The sequence below is a fragment of the Phasianus colchicus genome, chromosome 25 (genome assembly GCF_987193195.1).
Source record: "Phasianus colchicus chromosome 25, bPhaCol1.hap1.1, whole genome shotgun sequence".
Classification (NCBI taxonomy): domain Eukaryota; kingdom Metazoa; phylum Chordata; class Aves; order Galliformes; family Phasianidae; genus Phasianus; species Phasianus colchicus.
Window position 1 is genome coordinate 5,592,763 of NC_143460.1, and position 20,649 is coordinate 5,613,411.

Sequence of the window (20,649 nt, forward strand, 5' to 3'; positions counted from 1 at the left end):
ATGAGGTCACCCTGCTCTTCCTTACCAGGCTGTGCACATTTGGAAAACTGGTGTCCTCTAGTGGATTCAGCATTGCTGAAAAGAACTTCTGGAATTATCACAGGTTGTAGCTTAGAACTCTGTGGGGGCATTGTCTGCTTTCTCAGCAAAATGTGGATTGTTGGTACAATTACCACAACCCCTGGCTGGTTCATTCCCTCTGAAGCACCTGGAAGCAATCCCCCAGCTTGAGGAGTGCTTGGCTCTCATTTATCTGCCACCTGTGGTTTGACTCACCCAAACAAACCCATCAGCTGGGGGGATCAGGTGGTCCCCAGCGCCCTGGGTGCCCTCAGCACAGCTCACATGTGCACAGCCTGGGCTGGGACTGCTGGCCGTGCTGCCCATTCAGGACTGGGACTGACTGGGAACGGAGCTCTGCCTCCATCCACCTTCCTGCAAAGGCAACAGCCAACCAAGAGCTTCAAAGGAGAAACAAGATGTAGCACAGATACTTATTTTTAACAAAGCGACCTTCATCAAGCCAGGAGTTCCTTTTGCTTACTTTTTTCCCAAATGAATGCCAAGTCAATCATATAATGCAGGCAGGAGACGTTAACTCTTTATTAATATATTGATTTAGAAAGGCTTAGTGAGATAGGATTAATGGATTTGGTGGTCAGAAAGGACCGTAATCTTCTAGTTTGACCTGCAGCAGAGCAGAGCCCTGCACTTTCTGCAGCCCACCAATCAAGGCAGTTGCAACAGGGCTTAACTTTTAATCCACGCCACAGGGAGTCCCCAAAAAGTCACTCCATCCTGGTCCAACATCAGCATCCCCGCTGCAACCAAGCTCTGCTTCCACCTCTGTAATGCCTGACCTCCACTTGCAGCCCATGGCTGTTTCAGGTGAAGTTTGTTTAATACTGTTTGTTTTAAATACTTCTTCAACATAGGAACGACTCCTTTACTCAGGGCTGCTTTCACACTATACAAGTAGGACTGGGAAAGCCCTCAGAACCACCTGGGATGGATTCATTTCCTTAATGGCTGCAGTGTTACATCTGTGTAGCAGAGACCAAACCCTTCTCCACCAGGGCACAAACCAAGCACATCCTCGCAGTGCCGGCTGTCCACGCTCCTCCTGGCTGCCTGCTACGCTGCGAGCAGCTCAGCACGGAATGCTAAAGGAGTAAAAGCAGCCACAAAGTGGTACGGCTGTTCTGGAGGAAGAAACGGGACGTCCCACTATAAAGCATGTCATATGTCTGAGCCCAGCTCTGCGCACTGCTTGTCTGAGATGTGGTTAGCTAACGACTCTATGATGTCAAGGAGGAGTGGCTGACTCAGGGAGCGGAGGTTTGGCAACTTGGAGACCTTCAAGGAAAAGAAAAACAGAAAAGAAAAACACCAAGAAATTAAAACCCTCCCCAAATGGCAGCTGATGTGCTGCTGTTTTACCCCCACTGCCCCACGGGAAGAGCTCAGGTCAACGTGAGGTGTGAAATCGCAGCTGGGGTGCAGGATCTGGCCCTCACCACTTCCCATAAGCGCACAGTGCCGCATGGAGGGGAGGGGAGCACAGCAGAAACGCTGATCCCAGCACAAGCAAGCAGTAATTACTGCTCATAATGACAATTCTGCTGTTACCGGATGCAAACGAAGCGCTCTCTTAAAGCAGCGCCAGGCACGGCACAGCATGCAGCTTTGAAGTCTGTTTGTCTCCTTCAGATCACCTGAACTGACAGAGGATGGGATCCCAGCACTCCCATGCGCTGCTCCGGAGCTGTGGTACCTCAGAGCAGAGCAGGGGGGTCTGCTTTAATGCTTCCTGCAGCCCAAGCAGGGCAATGGAGCAGCAGCCAACAGAAACCTGCGCCACACCAAATGCGTGTGAACCTCCAGCAAACTGTGATGCAGTTCCCTTCCCTTCGAGCTGCTCGAAGCTCGGATGCACACAGCTCTGCCTTCTCTTCTCCATGCCAGCAATCCCTGCTCCTGTGGTTATCAGCACCACGTCCAGCCCTGGCAGCTGACCCTGCCCACAGCCCTGCCTGCATTACTGACACCATCATCACCTCACTGCTGAGAACAGCTTCGGAGAGAGCACAGAGCAACGCTGCCCAAGGGCACACAGCCAGCACTGGGGCTCTGGGGACTGGGACCAAGGAGACCCATAGCACTGGTGGGAAGTGGGCCCCGCAGTGGTAGGAGCAGATCAGGGCTGGTGTCAGAGCACAGGCAGACACTGCAGAGCAGCACTTTTATTGGGCTTTAGCACAGAACTGACACACAAACGCCTGCACAGCCGTTGCCCCAGGGAGTGAACCTCTGGGAACAGCTCCTCCATTGGAGCTCTCACTGTGGGGAAACTCTTTTGTGCCCTAAATCGAGGACAGCACGAACCAAGGTGGGGAAGGGGAGCTCACAGCAGCCTGTCTGAGCCTCACTGCCCTGCTGGGCTCACACAGAGGGAACAAATCACCTTTCAGAGACTGCAGCGTGCGAAGGAGCAGAGCAGCAGGCATTCCTGCCCAGCCACGCAGTCACACAGTGCTGGGCCAAAAATCACACACCAAAGCTCCTCAGGCCAAACACAAACATTGCATGATTACCATTTCTTGCACATCTGCTTGACAGCCTTCCAGCCACGTTTTGATGAATACTGTTCTAACAGGCAACAGTTTGAATATAAAACATTTCTACATATTCTGACTGGTGAAGATAAGCACAACTGAGTAACACCCTGCAGTTCAGGTTTTTTTTTTTTCCTGATATGCTGCAATATTTGTTTCCCTCAGCACATTCTGGTGAGCATCGCTCCAACCTGCCTGCCTTCCTCTGGCCTCCCCTGGGAAGCAGACACCCCAGGATTTCAGCTCTCAGGGATTACAGTGCGTTGCCCCAAAGCCAAGAAGCCATCCCAGCCCCTGGGCTGTGTGCAGTGGGAGCCACACTGAGCTGTGCCCCTCTGCAGGACTGGGGGACCAGAAGAAAACACAGCACAGGGCTGCAGCCTCGTGCTGAGGTCCCTCGAGCAGCTTTGGGACTCCTGGATGCTCACTACTCTCTCAAAGCTTTTTGTGCACTCTAAGTGATTTCTGGATGTACAGTGCACTGAGTTTGGGCTGAATACCCCCTCTGAATGTCCTTTAGATGCCACCTGGACACAGCAGTGCTTTCCAAACTTCAGGCATCAACAGGACTGTGAGATTAAACATACAGAAGACAGACCCCTACCTGAACACCACCCATGGAATCAGTAGGTATGGAGCACCCAGAAATCCCAGTTCAGTCTCTATGATTTACCTACAAATTTCAGCAATGCTAACAGTTGTGCAGTGAGCTGGGAAACTCATGGAGGGATCTTCTCTCATCTGAACAACACGATGACAATCCCCTCATTCTCCCCAGTGAGGATGGGAACATCAGCATGTCAGACTCATGACTGTTCCTATCAGCCACGTATCCAGACATGGAAACCACAACAAGCCCAGCCAGGCCATGCTCATCCACATGAGCACATGATTTCTCCATTCCCATCAATGGCAGGGAGAATGCTTCAGCAGAACTGAGTCCAGGACACTCGCAGCTACTAGTGAAAGAGCAGTGTGCACACTCAGTCCATGCCACGCCAAGCTTATCTTGTATGCACAAAAACCCAACGATTGCATGGCACAAAACTAACAGCTGGAACAAGTGGAAATGGAAGCAATTCTGCTTTAGAAGGTTTTTGCATTTCCAGACTAGGATATTCTGGTCTTTTATTTATTGTTCATGTGAGAAGCATGCCTGGCAGACTTGTCAGCAAGCGCCAAGGACACGCAGCCATGTCTCAGCTGTCTCACATGAGGAAGAATGGAATGGATTCCTATGTTAATGTGTCTTTAACCAACGCAGCGACAGAGGACAGCAGCTCTCAAAAGCCCCAGAAAAGATGCAACCAACCTTGGTGAACTGGTGAACAATGATGTGCAGGCAGTGCCTCTTCATGTCCAGGGCCTGGGTCTTGTCAGCTGCCTCCAAAATCTACAGCAAAAGCAAAGGTAAGATCTTCCTTCTGTGTTGCTCAGACATACAGCACACAAACACTGCTCTGACTCATAGGAGAGAATTCCTCTGAGCTACGGAAACATCGATGGTTTTCATTACAAACCCAAATCTTTTCTAAACTAATCAGAAGTAAACCTTGCATCTAAGATGTGTGGAGTCTTCATGAGAGGAAACTGCAGATCAGTTTCAGAGCCAGGTTCCCTGAGGTGCTGCAGTGAGACTGCTGTGGGCAGGAGCCAGGAGCAGTCTGTGCAGGATTTGGTTCTGCTCCGTTTCCTACCACGCAGATGGCTTTGCTATCACAGAGTACTTTTGTTGCCTTAAACTTCGCTGCCAGATCGGCACTGCTGTTAAAACAAGAGTAATGTCACCTGCACACCACTGCTTTGGTTACTGTTGAAAACAAGACGTGCAGATGAGGCTGAGCACACACTGTGTAAAGCCCTTTGGGAAGTCTGCTCCCACTGTGGGATGAGGAGCTCAACACGAGCATCCTGCTGGCCAAACAGCACCTCCTGAGCACTTCCACACAGGAGCACCAATGGCAGAAAGAGCAGAAAAGGATCCAGGGCTGCTGTGCTCCAGGGGTCTGCACGGCTCTGAGCCCAGCACTGGCAGTGCCACACTCACCCCACGAGATGGGACTAAGCCAGCAGACACAGGGCAGCACTGCTTGATGGAGAAAAAACAAACCCCACGTCCCCTGGACCAGACTCTTAGGCTTTTCTGTATTCAAGTGAAGCAGGTAATTAAAGCTCCTGAGGGCAATTACCTGGAGCACGTTCTCCACTGTAACATTCATTTCCAGATTCTGCTTGCAGTATGCTTGCAGTCTGTTGTTGGAGAAGCCGTAATAGTAAGGTGCAGCAAAGAGGTAGCTGTTAATCTCATTAAGGGAAAAAACATACAGCAAAGGAACAGCACCAGCAGTGCACACAGATGCAGCAGCAGAGGCTGAAATGCAGCTCTTGTTAATGCAGCCCTGACCATCCCCAGCCTGCAGCCAGCAAACCAGAGCTGAGTCACTGTGTGTGCACTTCATACAGACACTCCAGATTTAAGGATACAGGGAGTCTTCAGGAGGCATGTTTACTTCTCCATAATAAATATATCGAAGCATGGATTCAAAAGCTTGTTTGCTGGGAACCATTTCACCTATAGAAATATTCACTTGCCCGTCTTCAGGCATGAAGGAACGGAACATGGCTTCAAAGTAACTAGAAAAAAAGGAATTAAGAGCAACATAAAGCATTCTGCATATGGATGGTTTAACTCAGTGCTGTTTAGAAGCAGCTATTAAACACTGCAGCTCCCAAGATACAAAGGCAGGAGGTAACCTGGGCAAAAACACGGCTGAACTGTGCTCCATATGCCTGCCTGTTTGTACTCCAGACATAATCCCCATCCTCCATCAGCACTACCTGAACTTTGTCTCCCTTTCCTGAAAATTGGGACACACACTGCTTAGATTTTCATCTAATTTGCATAAAACCCAGCAGAAAGCTGAAAGCATTATGAATCTCCTCGCCATCCACAGACCATGGCTGCCAATCACACAGGGCTTCTTCTACAGAGTCGTGAAACGTTTCTGGTAAAATACTACAGTAACAATCCTGAGTATCATGAGTGGGGCTGCAGAACACTGAGACAGTACTGAAATAGGAATGCTATGTGGATGCTTAACGTCACACAGGCATAGAGTGCAGATACACAGAGCACACATGGCAGGGACAAACCCACTCAACTCAAATGCAGGGAGAACCTCACTGCAGGGTGAGCGACTCGGCTCTGGGAACGGAGCTGATGGGAACAATCTACTCTCTGTTGTGCACCATCCTTTTCTACGCTCATTCATATCAGCAGCTGAGAAACAGACTCAGGTTTCACATGATTTGAGATGGATGCTCAGTGGCCATTTGCTGCTTCCCACCTCACCAGAATGGCCTTATGCTCAACACCACATTTCCTTCTTGTGATTTTACAGATCCCTTCTCTTTCAGTGCAGCTTCTATGCTTACAAACCCTCCAAAGAGTCTCTACCATTTTAATTTCCTCCTCTCTTCCCCTGCTGGGTATCAAATTGAAAAATATTTTATCATTATGGCTTAAAGGCTTATTACACTTACAGAGCAAAGCTGCAACTTACACCGTATGTGGGTACAAAGTTCCTCCCTGTCCTCTACAAAAAGCAAGCTGCCCCAGCAGCTGCACAGCGTTGTACACGTGCAATAACTTCAATGGCTGCAATGAACAGAGACTCACCTGGAGCGGGCTGCAAGGATGGCCTTGTGTGCTGGCCGTGGGTGGCCGTCCAAGAGAAGGATGATATCACAGAATTCAATCCCAGCTCCTTCCAGGTAAGCCTTCATGTCCTGAATCAAAGACGTTCCTGAAAGTCAACACAGAAGTAGTTGGACACTGCAGTTCCAGCTGTGCAGGTGCCATGCCCCCTTTCCACGCTCTCCTTCCTTTGGGACCCCTGCGGTGAGCAGCAAGCAGGCCCTACTACCTCATCTTGGAGCAAAAGGAGCTTCATCCTTCCCTATCACACTACTGCACATCATACACACCCAGCAGCTCTGCCATGCCCTGGGGACAGCACTAAGAGGTGCATTCTATAGTTCATTTGTTTTTCCTACGCTTCATTTTTAGCTCCCAACCCCCCCTGCCCAAGGAGGTGAAAACCTACAGCTTGGTTACCTTCTACTCCACTTAAACTGAAGACCTACTGCCTTTTCTTCTAACCTTCTTCTGTTTTTAATATATCTTTCCATTCCTTCTGCCTCTTCTCTCTGATCAGAACCAGGATATTTTACTGTGAGAAGAACATGAAAGCATTCAACACGATTTTTTCATGTATTGCAGCGGGGACAATACTCTGACTGGAGCTCAGAGGGGAAAGAAATGGCAGTTCTGCCTTAGCCTGGGATGCAGCCTGCAGCAGTTCTCCCAGATGAAGAACTGCAGCTCTGCAGCAGTCTCCCCTCCTTGGGCCACCTCCTAGACTGAGCAAAGCCCAGCAGTCCAAGCCCCAGGCTGACAGCTCAGTAGGCACAACAGTTACCGATGTCGAGCGGCTGGTCGGAGTGCGTTCGAACAGGAGGCTGCTGCTTCCTCCGGACAATCTCCACTATGAGGGATGAAGAAAGATGCTCAAACTCCTTCATCATTATGACCTGATTAAAATGTGATTCTTTCACCACGAAGTTCAGGCAGTGCTCCTTTAAACGAAAGAGTTATAATAATAATAATTACAAGGTCTTGCATGACGTCATCCCACAGCACATCGATGTCACTCTGGGTGACAGCCAGCCTTCCCTGAGCCCCTGCCCGTGGATCCCAGCACTGGAACTGCCAGAGCTTTTCCTTACAAAGCGACCACCTCAGCTCCCACCTGAACAGGAGATGCAGGACAGTTCCAAATATTAAGAAAAACCCGAATAAGAAATAATGGAGAAAAGATTAATTGATTCCCATCCGGCTGCTCTGATGATTTCTAAAATAGGAACCTCAGGAGATGAAGCAAACTGAGGTTGAAGAGATCTTAACTCTTCAATACTATCCAGTAATGGTACAAGAAGCTCGAAGGATTTCTTCGAGGAAAGGGTGGAGATTTTGCCCAACCTTTTCTGACAAGGTTGCAAACAGTCTGAAGGAGATCTTGCAGGCTCTCGTATGCCAAATTTGCTAGAGAAATCAATGCAGTAGGAAGGCAACAAATGAACCAGACCTAATGCTGAACAGTGAAAGGAACAACAAAAAAAGCAGCCCATTTGGCAGTGCAAACCAAGGCTTTCCCTCAGGATATTTAAATAAGCAAAAAATGTAATCTATACCAGCTCACCATAAGGTGAGTACAAAATTAGGCCAAGGAATAATTACTAATTTCCATTTTCTGCCATAGTGAGTTCAGCTGCCACCTACAGGGACCTGCCTGGACCCATCGGAAACAATGCTTTAAGTAATGCCTGGATGCCAGGAAGAGCAGCCTTGTGCAGATGGCACCGAGCCACCAGGAGCACCGGGCACTGAGAACCAGGATGCCAACCCAGGAGGATCCTGACCGGGTGGAGCGGCGTGGAAGAGCCCCTGTTGCCCTGCTGGCAGCCACGCAGCCTGCTGACCTGCTGCTACTGGCACTGCATCCCAGGGCTGAGATGCTCCACAGTCCTACGCACCGAGGGCTGCGCCAGCACGCATCTAACTGCTGCTGTGCTCCTGGATGCCTCTCCTTTGCCCAAATCCAGTGCACAGTGCCCAAGGAAGTGCCTATGCACGCTGGTTTGCATTACCCCACTCTGGCTGTGTCAGCTCTGTGGCACGGTGCTCTGCACAGGCTGTCCCAGTCAGCACTGTGTGGCTGCACTAATTGCTGCACTTGGTGGAAGCAGAACTGGCTCTGCCCACCCTTGGGAGCACTGCAGCACGAGCATGGTCTGAAGGCTGTGGGTATCAGCTCTGCATTTCAGCAAGTGCCTCAGAGTCCCACCGTACAGAGAGCTGCCAACACTCATTTTTAGATCACAGGTCTAAGAACTGAGTTTAGTTTTCCATCAAATCAGGTGAAAGAACCCATTAACAGGCTCAGCATCAGACCCTGCGACCAGAAAATGCACTGCTGCCACCTCACTGCAGTGAGAGTCAACTGGGGAAGAGACAAAGTCACTCTGCCCTTTATATCCTGCAGGACAGATATGCAAAAATATCACTCACTGAAGAAGTCTACATAATATTCACGAGCTCCTGCAGTACAATCCACAGCAACACACACTCAGGCAGCCATAATTATAGGGGAGAACCGAATTTGCAAAGCTGACAGCTTTTGCAAAACATTAATTACATCAGAATTTCCTTTAATTTCTTATCAGTTACTTTGTATGCAAAGTGTGATTACCTTTAGCTGATCCAGCTGAAGCTTGTTAGCATTTTCACACACAATGAGCACATTCTGCAGATCTACAGATGCTTCGATGTACTGAAGGCAGAGCTGTTCCAGGCGAGAGAGCTTGAAGTTTAAGGCTAGTTTGTACACATCCATAATGAGTAACACGTCCTGCACATGGCCTGAAATCACCAGAGAGAAAAGCCCCTTCCATGGCACCAGAGTTCACTGAACAAAAGGAGAAACTTCCTCAAAGCATTTCTTCTGACTCAACCCAAGCATTCAGAGCAGCACAACGGGCAGCAACTGGAAAAGTATTTCTATGGAGAATGAAGAGTTCCACTGCTGCTCAGATTAAACCAAGAATGGATACTGAAAAAAAGAAATGGATCATCTCCCAAAGCAGAGGTGTGAAAGAGCCACCCCAAATGAGTGTTTGGGCAAATTTTTCGAGCACGTTCAGACAATTCTGGGGCACACAGAGCAGAGGCCTGGAAGCCAGGGCTACGCAGTGCAGAGGGGCTGTGGGGCTCAGGGTGACCACTGCAAACGGGGCCACTGAGCACCGCCCCAGGAATAACCCTCCAGTCTTTGCTTTCCTCACAGGGGATCTCTGACCATCTGCTGTAACTACTTTTTGACAGAGAAAAGCCTTCTTGCATGTTATTTGGCTTCCCAGTGTCTAATAAGGAAAATCCCATTTGATAGGCGTGCCAGGTGCCATTAGCTCAGCACAGAGGATCCCCCAGAGCAATGCCCTCTGAACCCGGGAGCAGCCAGGAATACACAAAGTCAGATGGGAGCACTGGAGGATCCCAGCAGACCAGTAATGCTGCAGGGAGGTAAGCACTGGGGAGAACTGGGGAGGCCAGGGAGGAGGGCAACCCCCTGCAACAAAGGGAGAAGCTGGGTGTGATAATCCTTCTTTGGTCTGACTGTCCTGCAATAAACACACTGAGGATTAGGGAACAGCTGAGAGCTGGTCTGGCAACGTCAGCAGAAGCCAGTGAGGAGGTTCCCTCATTCTCATTAATTAGACTTTGCAGGGAAAGCTTTGGAACAACTGCTTACAAATTAGTATTTTACTGAGGACGATTTTTTCTAGAATAGAAAGATCTGGGGCTGAAGCTGAAGCAAAGATTCCGGTGTGAGAGCTGATGCACCTCCATTTAAACACCTGTGCTGTGCAGCCTCAGCTCCTCTCCTCCTCCAGCTGGAGTTGTAATGGGTTTCCCACAGCCAATCCCACAGCCCAACAGCCCTCAGCACTGTACCAGGAGTCAGATCTGCTGTGCTGGAGCTGAGAGACGTCTGGCAATTACTTCCTGGCCTCCAACTGCTTAATAACTCAGGGACCTTCAATGAAAGCACCTAATGGACTTCTCGAGGCAATCCCTCACCTCGGCATTTTGAAGAGATGAGAGCATGGCTTTGCAATGGGCCAAACAGCATTCAGTGCTTATCCTGCTGCCCTACCTTTGCGAGGGTATTTTATTTTATCCGTATACAGAAACTGCATGAGCACCTCGAAGGGCTGAGCCTCAGCCTCTCGGATGGGCACCTCCAGCAGCGGCTGCAGGCGGCACAGTTTGACATTCCCACCAATGCCATCCTTCTGACACGCTGCGTGCCCCTCATCTTCAATATCTTGCTTTGATTTCTAGTGAGACAGAAAAAACCACTCCAGCATGGCAATGAGGCTGCATTAGCACTCACACATCACTACCGAACCAAAGATCCTTCTCATCACTGCACAGTTATCAAGACCCAAGACCTCGTTATCTTCAAGATTACGTGCTCCCATGTGCTGAAGGACAACAAGTTTTTGGTGAGAAGCTGTGAGTAAAGCTGGCAGATAATGCTCCGTGCTCCAGAAAAATCATGCAATACTGAGGTAAAAGGCAGCCAGCATCAAACCCTTAATCCTGCCTTCCCTCTAATCTGTCTCATCTCGCTGGCCATCCCCAACAACACAAGCATTTGTCCTCTCCAGGGTGAGGAGTGTGTGCACCTCCCCAGCAGTGCTCCGAAGATTAGAACTGAGACAGCCAGCAGAGCCCCAAGAACCACAGTGCCAAATCCAGATCACTGATCAGCTTTGGCTCCTCCACGTTCTGCCCCTGGCCTGCCCTGATGCCCACCCAGCAGTCCCTGTTAATACCAATTATCCTCATTATTTTACAGGCCCAAGAGCATCTTAGCATCAGATACTGCTTTGCTCCTACATCTGTCCCAGCATGTACTGTTTGCTTCCTAACAACCTGACTTCCCAAACGGGGCACAGTGAGCACCACCTCAGCACACACCTCACACACGCTCACCTGTTTCAGCCTCTCCCTCGCCTGCATGATTTTCTTTTTCAGCCACTTGCAGCGGGCTGTCACAATTGCAGTGTGTCCTCGGACCCGCTCCTCCTTCTGCCAAAGGAAGGGGCAGAACCCCATCAGACATTAATTCCCAGACCACACAGAGGTGGCAGATGGCAGCAGCAGCAGAAACCCGGGCTGTACTCCAGATCACCAAACATTTACTGCAAGTCAGAATGAAAGGCAGCCCTGCATCTGCTCCTCACATCCAGGTGAAATTCAACACCAGTTTTCCCCAAGGGCTGAGCAATGGCAAACACCATTTGGGGAAGTCTTTGTTACGGTCGCTGAGCAGAAGCTGCTGCACAGGTCCTGTGATGGGCCGTGCATCTCAGCACTGCATCTGATTTCACTCTGAATGGTAGTTTTCAGAATAACACTCTGCTTGTTTGCTGTTGTTCCTCATGATTTATTTATTCAGTTCTGGTTCATAATCTGTTCTGTTCTTGAAAGCATCATCTGATCTCTGCAAAGTCCTTAGCAACTTTTTAGCAAAAAAAAAAAAAAAAAAAAAAAGCAGTTGAGTTGAAATTTCTCATGTTTTCCATTGAAAACATTATTTTTATTTCTCTGTGCTGCTTTTCCTCACTCTATTTCAGTAATTAACAAGTGGCTCTGGAGGTGATCTGAGATCTGCAGAGCACTGAGCTGCTCCTCAGGAACCATTTGGGACCTCACAGCTCAGTGGTTCCAATCACCTCCATACTGCACACTCACAGAGTTCCTTCTTCTCTGCAGTTTTATAAAATTATCAGATCAGTGCAGCTTAGGAAAGCAGGGCACCTGCAGCAGTGGTGCTGCTCCTCAGGCTGCATTCCCTGGGCACGATTTGCTTTCTGCACGTGCTACATAAGCATCACAGCCCTGTTGGGACCCTCTCTTCCCATCAAATCCAATACATTTTCACTAAAACCACTCACCTCTCCCAAAACAAACTCCAAATCACTGAACTGCCTGTTTTCCCACAGCCTTCCATAATCTTCATGCAGAGTACATTTTGGGTAACAGGAAAACTGCAAGAAAGATAAAATCCCACATCAGCCATTTCCGTTCATTTCAGTCTCCCATATCCAAAAGCACTTCTCCCAGCATCTGCCCAGGCAGCAACTCTCAGGTTTTATTCCATCAGCATTTGACATCTGAGTCTGAAACGCAGAGGAACCCGTGGGGCACAGTGAGCCCATGGGAGCCTCCAAGCAGAGCTGGATGTGGAAGGACGGGCACAGAATGGAGGGGGGGTGTGAAGCTGCCGACCCACCTGGAATCTGTACATCTCCCCACTGCGGATGTTGTTGTCCACCGTCCCACCAAAGATGTACATTGCATCTGAGATAACAGCTGCAGCATGGAAGAGCCGCCCGCTGGGCAACTGGGGGAAGAAATGGACAAAGGGGAGGGAATAAATACAGCCAGCTCTTCTTTTCTTCTGAGAAAAGCCACCTGCAGGAGATCAACGGTGAGAAGTGTAAAATGTTCTGTGTGCAGCCTGAAGCAGCACAGCCATGTGCATCCCGAGTGATGCCTACAGAATTACAGGGCTGTTTCCTTGGGCACAGCCACTTTCTGCCCACTGCACCTGGTGCCAGCCCTGTGAGCAGGCAGGGCTCACCCAGCACAGCCCACACAAACCAAAACCTGCACCCAAAGCACGGTGCCACAAAGCAAATACAGCTCTGCAGGAGCTGCTGGGTCAGAGCTGCAGCAGTGCCCTTCCATGGGGCAGCTCACACATTTCACCCAAGGGCAAAGACCTCCCAAACCAGCACACCTCCATGGAACACACAGCCTTCATGCAGTGACAGTGATTTTTTTTCTGAGCCCTTGCATGGGCTCAGCCATCTCCCTGCTTTTTTCATTTTATTTTATTTTAAGAATGTGATACTTCAGCTTTGTTTTTAATTCAAATACTTCTCTCACCCTGAAGGATTTGCAGTTCAGAAAACAGCCTTCTCATTTAGAAAACACTTTTGTTTTTCTTCCAACCGTAGCGTTTTCACAATCATTGCCAGAAAGGAAACATGAATCACTGGAATATGTAATTGAGTCACACTGTGCTTTGCCAGTCATGGCCTATCCACCTCCTGCACTCAGTAAGGATCCCCATAGCAATGGAGTTCCATCTGCAATGGTTGGTACCAGAGCCCTGGAACAGCACCTTACCATTTACTAATTAACTTCAGCCATCAACACTTTCTGAATAGCCATACTGCATTTTGGAACTCTGTATGAAGAGAAATGTAAATATTGAAGGATAACCCAGAAAAAGAAACAAAACAGGAAGGCCGTGCACAGTTCATCAAAACATTCTGCAGCTGAAGGCTTCGGGAATCAGAGCAGAACTTGGCCAGCATGGAGCTCCCACCACAACCACAGCTCACAGAGCTCTGCAGCCCCACAGCTCTGCACAGAAATGCAGCAAGGAGACACTCAGAGCCAAAAAGAGAATAAAAGCAGAAAGGTTTGTAGAGTGCAGGAGTGTAAAGAGCTGCAGAGAGGCACACCAGGCTCTGTGCTCCCCAGTCCACCAACGCCAGATGCCAGAAAGTCTCACTCTGTCTTGAATTCTTTGCTGGGAGACCTCCCAGGCTGACAAACCAGCTGCTGAATATGTGCAAGCCAAGCACAGTTTGTATGGAACAGGTGTGCACTAAAGTGTGTCCTGCTAGGCCAGCAGTCCTGGGGACTCTGCAGAGGTAAAAGGCAACAAAGAATTTACAAATCTGAAACGGAGCCACAAAAGCTGCCAGCTGTGTGCAGCACCAGCACAGCAGCACGGGGTCCTGCAGTTGCATGGTCTTCAATGGCAGACACAGACACAGCCCTCTGCTCCCCACCTGTGCAGCTCAGCAGTGTGCAGCCAAGGGCTGGGAGTGCAGCTGGAACAGCACAGGGCTGACCAGGAGGATGGGATCTCAGCTCCTTTTCTGGGCAGGATTTTTCACATTCGTGTAAAACCAGTCTCACCCACACAGCAGCACACAGCCCAGTTTGGGAAAGGAACCCCAGGAAACAGCCATCCTCACTCTTACAGCACATTTGGGACTGCAAAAAGCCCCAGAATGAGACACACTGCCCCCAGATGGATTCAGCGCCTCCAGACCCCATTCTTATCCCCCAATTATCGTGATCTCCTTACTTTATTAGCAGTGCTGACAGAAAGAATTCCCACCTCAGCCCTGACAGCTCCGCAGCCCCAGGCTGCACCCCGCTCACAGCACAGTGAGCTGCTTCATCTGCTGAAGTGCTTTCCCTATTTTAGGTTAACGAGATTTGTAAGCTCAAGGTGGAATCTTCACTTTCAACAGCAGAACCCATCAGCCAGCCTCCTTCCCTCCCCACACTGCTGCCATGGCTCACACCACCTTTCAGCACTCACTCCTTTGGCATCTCTTGCCGCCAGAACCCATCTCAGTACCCAACTCCAGACAGCACAAACTGAGATCTCATCCTGTGGTGCTCCTCGGGGCTCTGATTTGACTCACAAAGCTGTGCCTTAGTTTTGCTCCTCCATGCTGCAGCCCAGCAATCATTCAAATAGCTGAGATCAGAGCCCTGAGCACCAACTCGGGGCTGATTCCACCTACGTCACAATTAATTTAATTAAACCTGTGCAAACCCCCACATAAACTCACTAGGAATACACTCAGCTCTACTCAAAGGCCTCAGCAAATTAAGGTGAATCACTGTAAAAGCAGCATTAAGTCAACTGCACAGTTCCCACCCAGGGGCTGGGTTAGCTTTTGATGCACCTCAGAGCTCGCACTCAGCTTAAATGGTTCTCGGGCTGCAGTTTAGGTGAGAAGGTTCTCAGACTGGAAGAACAACATAAACTCCTGCAGGACCCAGCAGGGAGTCACTGCCAGCAGTGTTACAGCATGAGATGCACAGTCACATCACAGAGTGCCTACAGGAGATGGTCCATGGGAGCTGCTCTAAGGAACACAGGGGCAATGTATTTATGTTACTAAATGATGCTATGCTATGTCAGCTCACACAGCCAAAAATACCATCAGTACTTCCAGGCTCTTTCCATTACAGGGAGCTTTTCTCAGCTACCCACAGTGACTAAAGTTTGTAACTCATTGTTTCCAAGGGTATTCTTAAGGGAAGCTGTTAAGCAGAACCACACACCCTGTTCCTAGATGTGTTACTTTGCATATATGCTGAAACAGACCATTTGCCTGGGCCCACCTTAATGAGAAATCCAAATCACTGAGGATTTAATCATTAAGACTGCAGGCAATCAGGAGATACCAGGGGAAAGCTGTGATTTCCTGTTTTCTTTCAAGGCCATTGACAAAAGTTCTGAACAATGCAATGCAAATGAATGGTCCCCAAAGGACAAAGCAGAGCAACCACTCCTCATTCAAAATCCCATTTCCTATCTTATCAAACCTTATATCCGCTTCACGTGAGTCATGGCAGCACTGCACTGCAGCAGCACCTCACCCTGACTGCACCACAGACACAAATGCCCTCTGCCCATCACCCACACGAGCCTGAACTTCTCTTTTTTGGGGAGAATTCCATAATAAACATCACTGAGAAATGATATGAATGTATTTGACAGAAAGGAACCGAGGTGTGGAACAACCCAAACCACAGCCATTTTCCTCTCTTTAACCTTTTTCTTTAATAAATCTTACCTTCTCCAAGATGCCTCTCCAGTTTGCTGAGCACAAACTTGGAAAGGTCACAGCTATGATGATCTGGAATTTAAAAGGTATTTTCTAAAGAGGATGCAACTCTGAATGCTGTGCTTCCTTTACAACCATAAAACCACCTGCAAGGTGCTGAACTGCATCTCCTCAAACAGAATAGGGCACCCTGGCAGCTCCAGGGGCCACATCTGAAGGCCATGAGCTCTGGTCAGGGCCTCACGGCTGGAATTTGGGGTTTTGTTCCATAATAACATCTCTGCTGCCTGCAGATACATCAGTGTATATATAACCACTCTGCACAGGGAGACAATGTGATGAGTTGATCCATCCACAGAGCACATCACAGCGATCCACCCCAGCACTGTGCCCCAAAGCAAAGCAGGGGAGGTCCCCAACACACTGAGCTCTCTCCTTATTTACAAAAGAAAAGAAAAAAGCATTCAGAGCTTTCGGTGTCAGAAGCACATGCTGCTCTTGGCTTCAGAAGGCCAGTGAGGGTGCTGAGACAGATCAGTGCCATTCCCTCCTCAGGTTCTGCAGACTCTGCCCACTTAACACTACAAGTTGGGTAACGATTGGCTCAGAACTTGAATTACAAATATTCTATAGTGCTTTTATGGTTAAAAACACATTGGCAGCAAAGATGGGTCAAAAAAAAATGGAGAGTAAAAGGCAGAGAGGAAAGCTGAGGGTTTTACCTCACTGTCGGGGCTGGGCTGGATAACCTCCCAGGTCTGTGAGTCCACATCATAGCAGTGCAGCTCGTTGGGCAGGGTGTTGTCTGCTGCACCACCAAACACGTAGAGGTGCCGGTCAAAGGCAACCATGGTGTGACCATAGCGGCGCTGCGGGGGGGGCGGGGAGCCCCGCAGGAGGTGCTCAGTGGGGATCCGTGTCCATCTGAGACAAAAACAGGTGGGTGAGAACAGCATTACGAAGTGAGTCACAGGGCCCAGCCAGAAGCCCCCATCTTATTGAATCCATCCTGCTGGTCGTGAGATGCAGCCTTCCCCCCAACAACTTCAACTCAATGGCTTTTGCTCTGTGTCACTGCCTGCACTTACATTTTTTCCTTGAATTCAAACTGAAAGAGATTGTTGGTGATCTTTGCTCCACTCTGCCCCGAGAAGACAAACATCTTGTCTTTGCACACAGCCACAGGGAAATTGCAGCACGAAGGAGGGATCTCACCGCTCTGCTCAATCTGGAAGACAAGGATGCTCAATCAGAAACGTGGCAGCACAACGCCACACAGTGCAGGACTATCTGCAGGCAGAGCACATGGCAGTGCTCCATCCATTTCAAATGAAATCTTACCTCTTCCCAACACGTTAGCTCTCTATCCTGGAGCCCAATTGTCCACATATCATTTAACCTGTGTTATAAGACACAAAATTCCAATTGGAAACTGTTTTTTGCCAGAGTTAGCTCATGGAGTTTAAAGAACAGAGACTGTATGTTCTCAGCATGCACAGAGTCACAGAACTGTAGGGACCTCAGGAGATCACCAGTGCAACCCTGTTCCAAAAGCAGCTCCCTTCAGCATTCCTTCCTTGGAAGGAAAGAATCTCTGCTGGCAAAAAAAACCCAAATCCTATTAGAATCTTTCTGCCCCACAGTTGGGTGTTACACCATCACCTCAACCCCACCCAGCACCCTTCCAGCAACCTGCACACAAAAGCTGCACACAGCAGCTCTGCCTGGAGCTTAACAAGAAAATCCAGGCTTTGTTCTGTGAGTTTTCAGCACCATCAGAAGGCCTGCAGACCTCTGAAGAAATGTTCATCTGCCGGATTTCAAAGATCATTCAGCATCTTTGCAACCATGCAGACCGTCTGACTGCTCCTCGCAGCCGTTCTGTAGCAGAACTTTCTTGGTTTAAACATACACATCTTTGGGTGTGAACAGGCAAACTGCAAAGATGCAACGCTCAGCAGCAGCGATGCTCTGCAGAGCTGCTGGGGGTGCTGCAGTGACTCGGTGCACGCCGTACAGAGGTGAGATGGCAGCACTGGGAAAGCACGGGGAGCCAGCAGCCCGCCACGCACCGCGCGTTGCCGTCGTATCCCGCAAAGATCCACAGCTTCTCACTGTACACCGTCGCACCGTGAGCCGACCTCGCCACCGGCAGCCTGCAATGGAGGAGAACATTCCTTCATCACCCATGGAATTGCCCTAAGGAGGATCTGCACGAGGTGAAGGGCACAGCCGGCACCAAGCGCGCCTTCACACAGCCCTGAGCACAGAGCGACCCTCCGAAGGGGGCGCGTCAGGATGGCAGACCTGCCTCCATCTCTGAGCCGTCCACATCTCCTTACCTTCCTTCAGTCTTCCACTCTGTCCACTGTCCGGTTGCAAACTTATATTCAAAGAGATCGTTTTTATTCTTCAGATTGGAATTGGAATAAATGTCTCCAGTATAACCACCTGGGCAACGACAGCTTTGTTAGACAGCACGCAGCACGTGTTCTTACACTCAGTGCATTACAGGAAAAGTGCAGGCCCCACAGAGAGGCTGCATGGCTCCTGATGACTACAGTTGGGGGACTTCTCCACTCTTCCCTGCACCAGCACTACGGCAATGAGCTTCGAGACTCCACCTCTCCAAACAAAACAGCAGAAGTGCTTCAAAGCTAAAGCCGGAACCACAGCCAGCCATGGAAAAGGACTGGATTCATTACTGAATGACACTTCCTAGAAACATCACATTCTTTTTAAATAAAGAAGCACCAGCACAGCTACCGTTCCAGACACAGAGAGCTGTGACCTGCCATTGCCTTACCGAACACAAACATGCTGCTCCCATAGACCACAGCCGAGTGGTGATACCGCGGTGCTGGCGGGGTCCCCGTGGTAAAAGCCCTGCAGGACATTTAGAACAGCAGCAGTCAAACGTCCCTGCTGTGCTTCAGGCACTCCAAGCCGTGATGCACACCCAACATAGCTGTTATAAGTGATCTGCTGTCACTCAGGATTTTGCGAAGCACTGATGGAGTACAAGCACAGCAGTGCTGAAGTCCGTTTGGTTGAGATTCCAAACGAGGTGCAGAGAGACAGCATGGCCTGCAGGGCCCGGAATGGGAGAGCAGAGCCCACCTCTGCTGGCCCCCAGGGCTGCAGCAGCCCGGCAGCTGCCCGGCTCCACGCACTGCTGTGCTGCCCAGCTGGAGCCGTGCCCCGCAGCAGCCCCAGTGGGTTGCAGAAACCCAGGGCAGCCCTCGGGCGGGGCGATGCGCGCCCTCCTCCCCCCGTGTTACGGCCGGGCCGCGGAGGAAAGCAGCGCTGCCGCCCACCTGCACCACGAGCAATCCTTCACGTCGAAGCGCAGCAGGTCGTTCAGCATCGTCTTCCTGCGGGGAGGAAACGTTCAGGAACGGCAGCGGCCGCAGATCTGCGGGGCCCGGAGCCCCCGCCGCCCGTTCCCGGTTCCCCCCCGCCCCGGCCCGCTCCCCTCAGCGCCCCCCGCTGCCCGGCTCCCCGTTCCCCCCGGGCCTCCCCCCCCGTCGCTCCGCGTCCCGCCGGGCCCTCACCCGTTGTCCCCGCCGAACACGTAGATGGCGTCCCGGTACGCAACCACGGTGTGTTTGCTGCGCCTGCGGGCGGCACAAAGCGGCGCTCAGCGGCGCTCACGGCCGCCGCCCCCCCCCCGCCCCGCCGCCCCGCCGCTCACCGGGCGCCCACGAACTCATCGCAGGGCGGGAGGCGGCGCCAGCGGTGCACCGTCTCGAAGGGCCCGAAGTTGAGGGTGAGGTACTCGACGCTGTCCGAGCAGCTGTGGTCGAAGTCCACGCTCGGAGCCACCTTCGAGCGCCCCGCGCCGCCTGCGGGGGTCCCGGCCGCCGCCATGGCGCCGCCAGCGCCGCCGGACTACGGCTCCCGGCATGCACCGCGACCGCGGCTTCCGGAGCGGCCGAGCGCACGGCGCCGGACTGCGGCTCCCGGCATGCACCGCGCGGGGTCGACGTGCAGCGGCAGCGGGGGGCGCTGCGGGGCTCGGGGTCGCGGGTTCGAGACCCCGGACCGCGGCACGAAGCGGTGACCCCGGCCGCGCCCGCTGCCTGTGAAAGGAGAAGCGAGGCGGTTTTATCCGTTAAAAGCTTTCATCCATTGATCCAAAACAACAACAACAAAAGAACAACCAAGAACAACACTCGTGAGCACGCATAAAGTCCCCTCGCGGTCACAATCCGATCCGCTACCTGGCAGCTGCGCTCTGCGGCCAGCGGAGCTCCGCGCTGAGCTGAGCAAACGCAGCCCCGACCCGCACTGCTTCACCCAAACACCGCCCCGACCCGCACTGCTTCACCCAAACGCCGCCCCGACCCGCACTGCTCCGCCCGCGCCCCGCTCCGCCCCGCACCCAACGCACCGCGCTGCCCGCACGTGGCGCTGCGGGTTCGCCCCTCCCTGCCCGCACACCGCACTGAGGTGACCCGCAGCCCTGCCGGGGGTGGGACGAGAACGCGGGGAAAGCGGAAGGGCGGCCAACACAGCGGGAGCTGCGGCGGGCACCGCGCAAAGCGCTGCTCCGCATTTGAGACTGCGAGCACAAAGACGGCCTTGGATTCCGTGCTGCGGGATCGGACCGGCAGCACCGCGCTGCTCCCATCTGTCATCCTGCTGAACGTGCCCAAAGGACGCAGGAGCACATCGAGCACACCGAGCACATCGAGCAGCGTCCCAACGCGCGGAGCCCCAGCAGCAGCTC

General features: G+C 51.3%; 1 protein-coding gene across 1 annotated transcript; it reads right to left on the reverse strand.

Annotated features, from left to right (window-relative positions):
• Nucleotides 1–579: 579 nt before the first annotated feature.
• Nucleotides 580–19,827, reverse strand: LZTR1 (leucine zipper like post translational regulator 1). Its single transcript, XM_031608513.2, has 20 exons — nucleotides 19,612–19,827; nucleotides 19,472–19,534; nucleotides 19,235–19,291; nucleotides 18,724–18,803; nucleotides 18,260–18,368; nucleotides 17,990–18,073; nucleotides 17,259–17,316; nucleotides 17,006–17,145; nucleotides 16,640–16,841; nucleotides 12,539–12,649; nucleotides 12,201–12,293; nucleotides 11,236–11,331; nucleotides 10,391–10,574; nucleotides 8,927–9,096; nucleotides 7,097–7,253; nucleotides 6,295–6,421; nucleotides 5,100–5,249; nucleotides 4,805–4,910; nucleotides 3,928–4,008; nucleotides 580–1,356 (listed from the first exon to the last, which is right to left on the reverse strand). The coding sequence occupies exons 1-20, from the start codon at nucleotides 19,785–19,787 to the stop codon at nucleotides 1,240–1,242; spliced, it is 2,361 nt and encodes a 786-aa protein (XP_031464373.1). The 5' UTR covers nucleotides 19,788–19,827; the 3' UTR covers nucleotides 580–1,239.
• Between the last annotated feature and the right edge of the window lie 822 nt (nucleotides 19,828–20,649).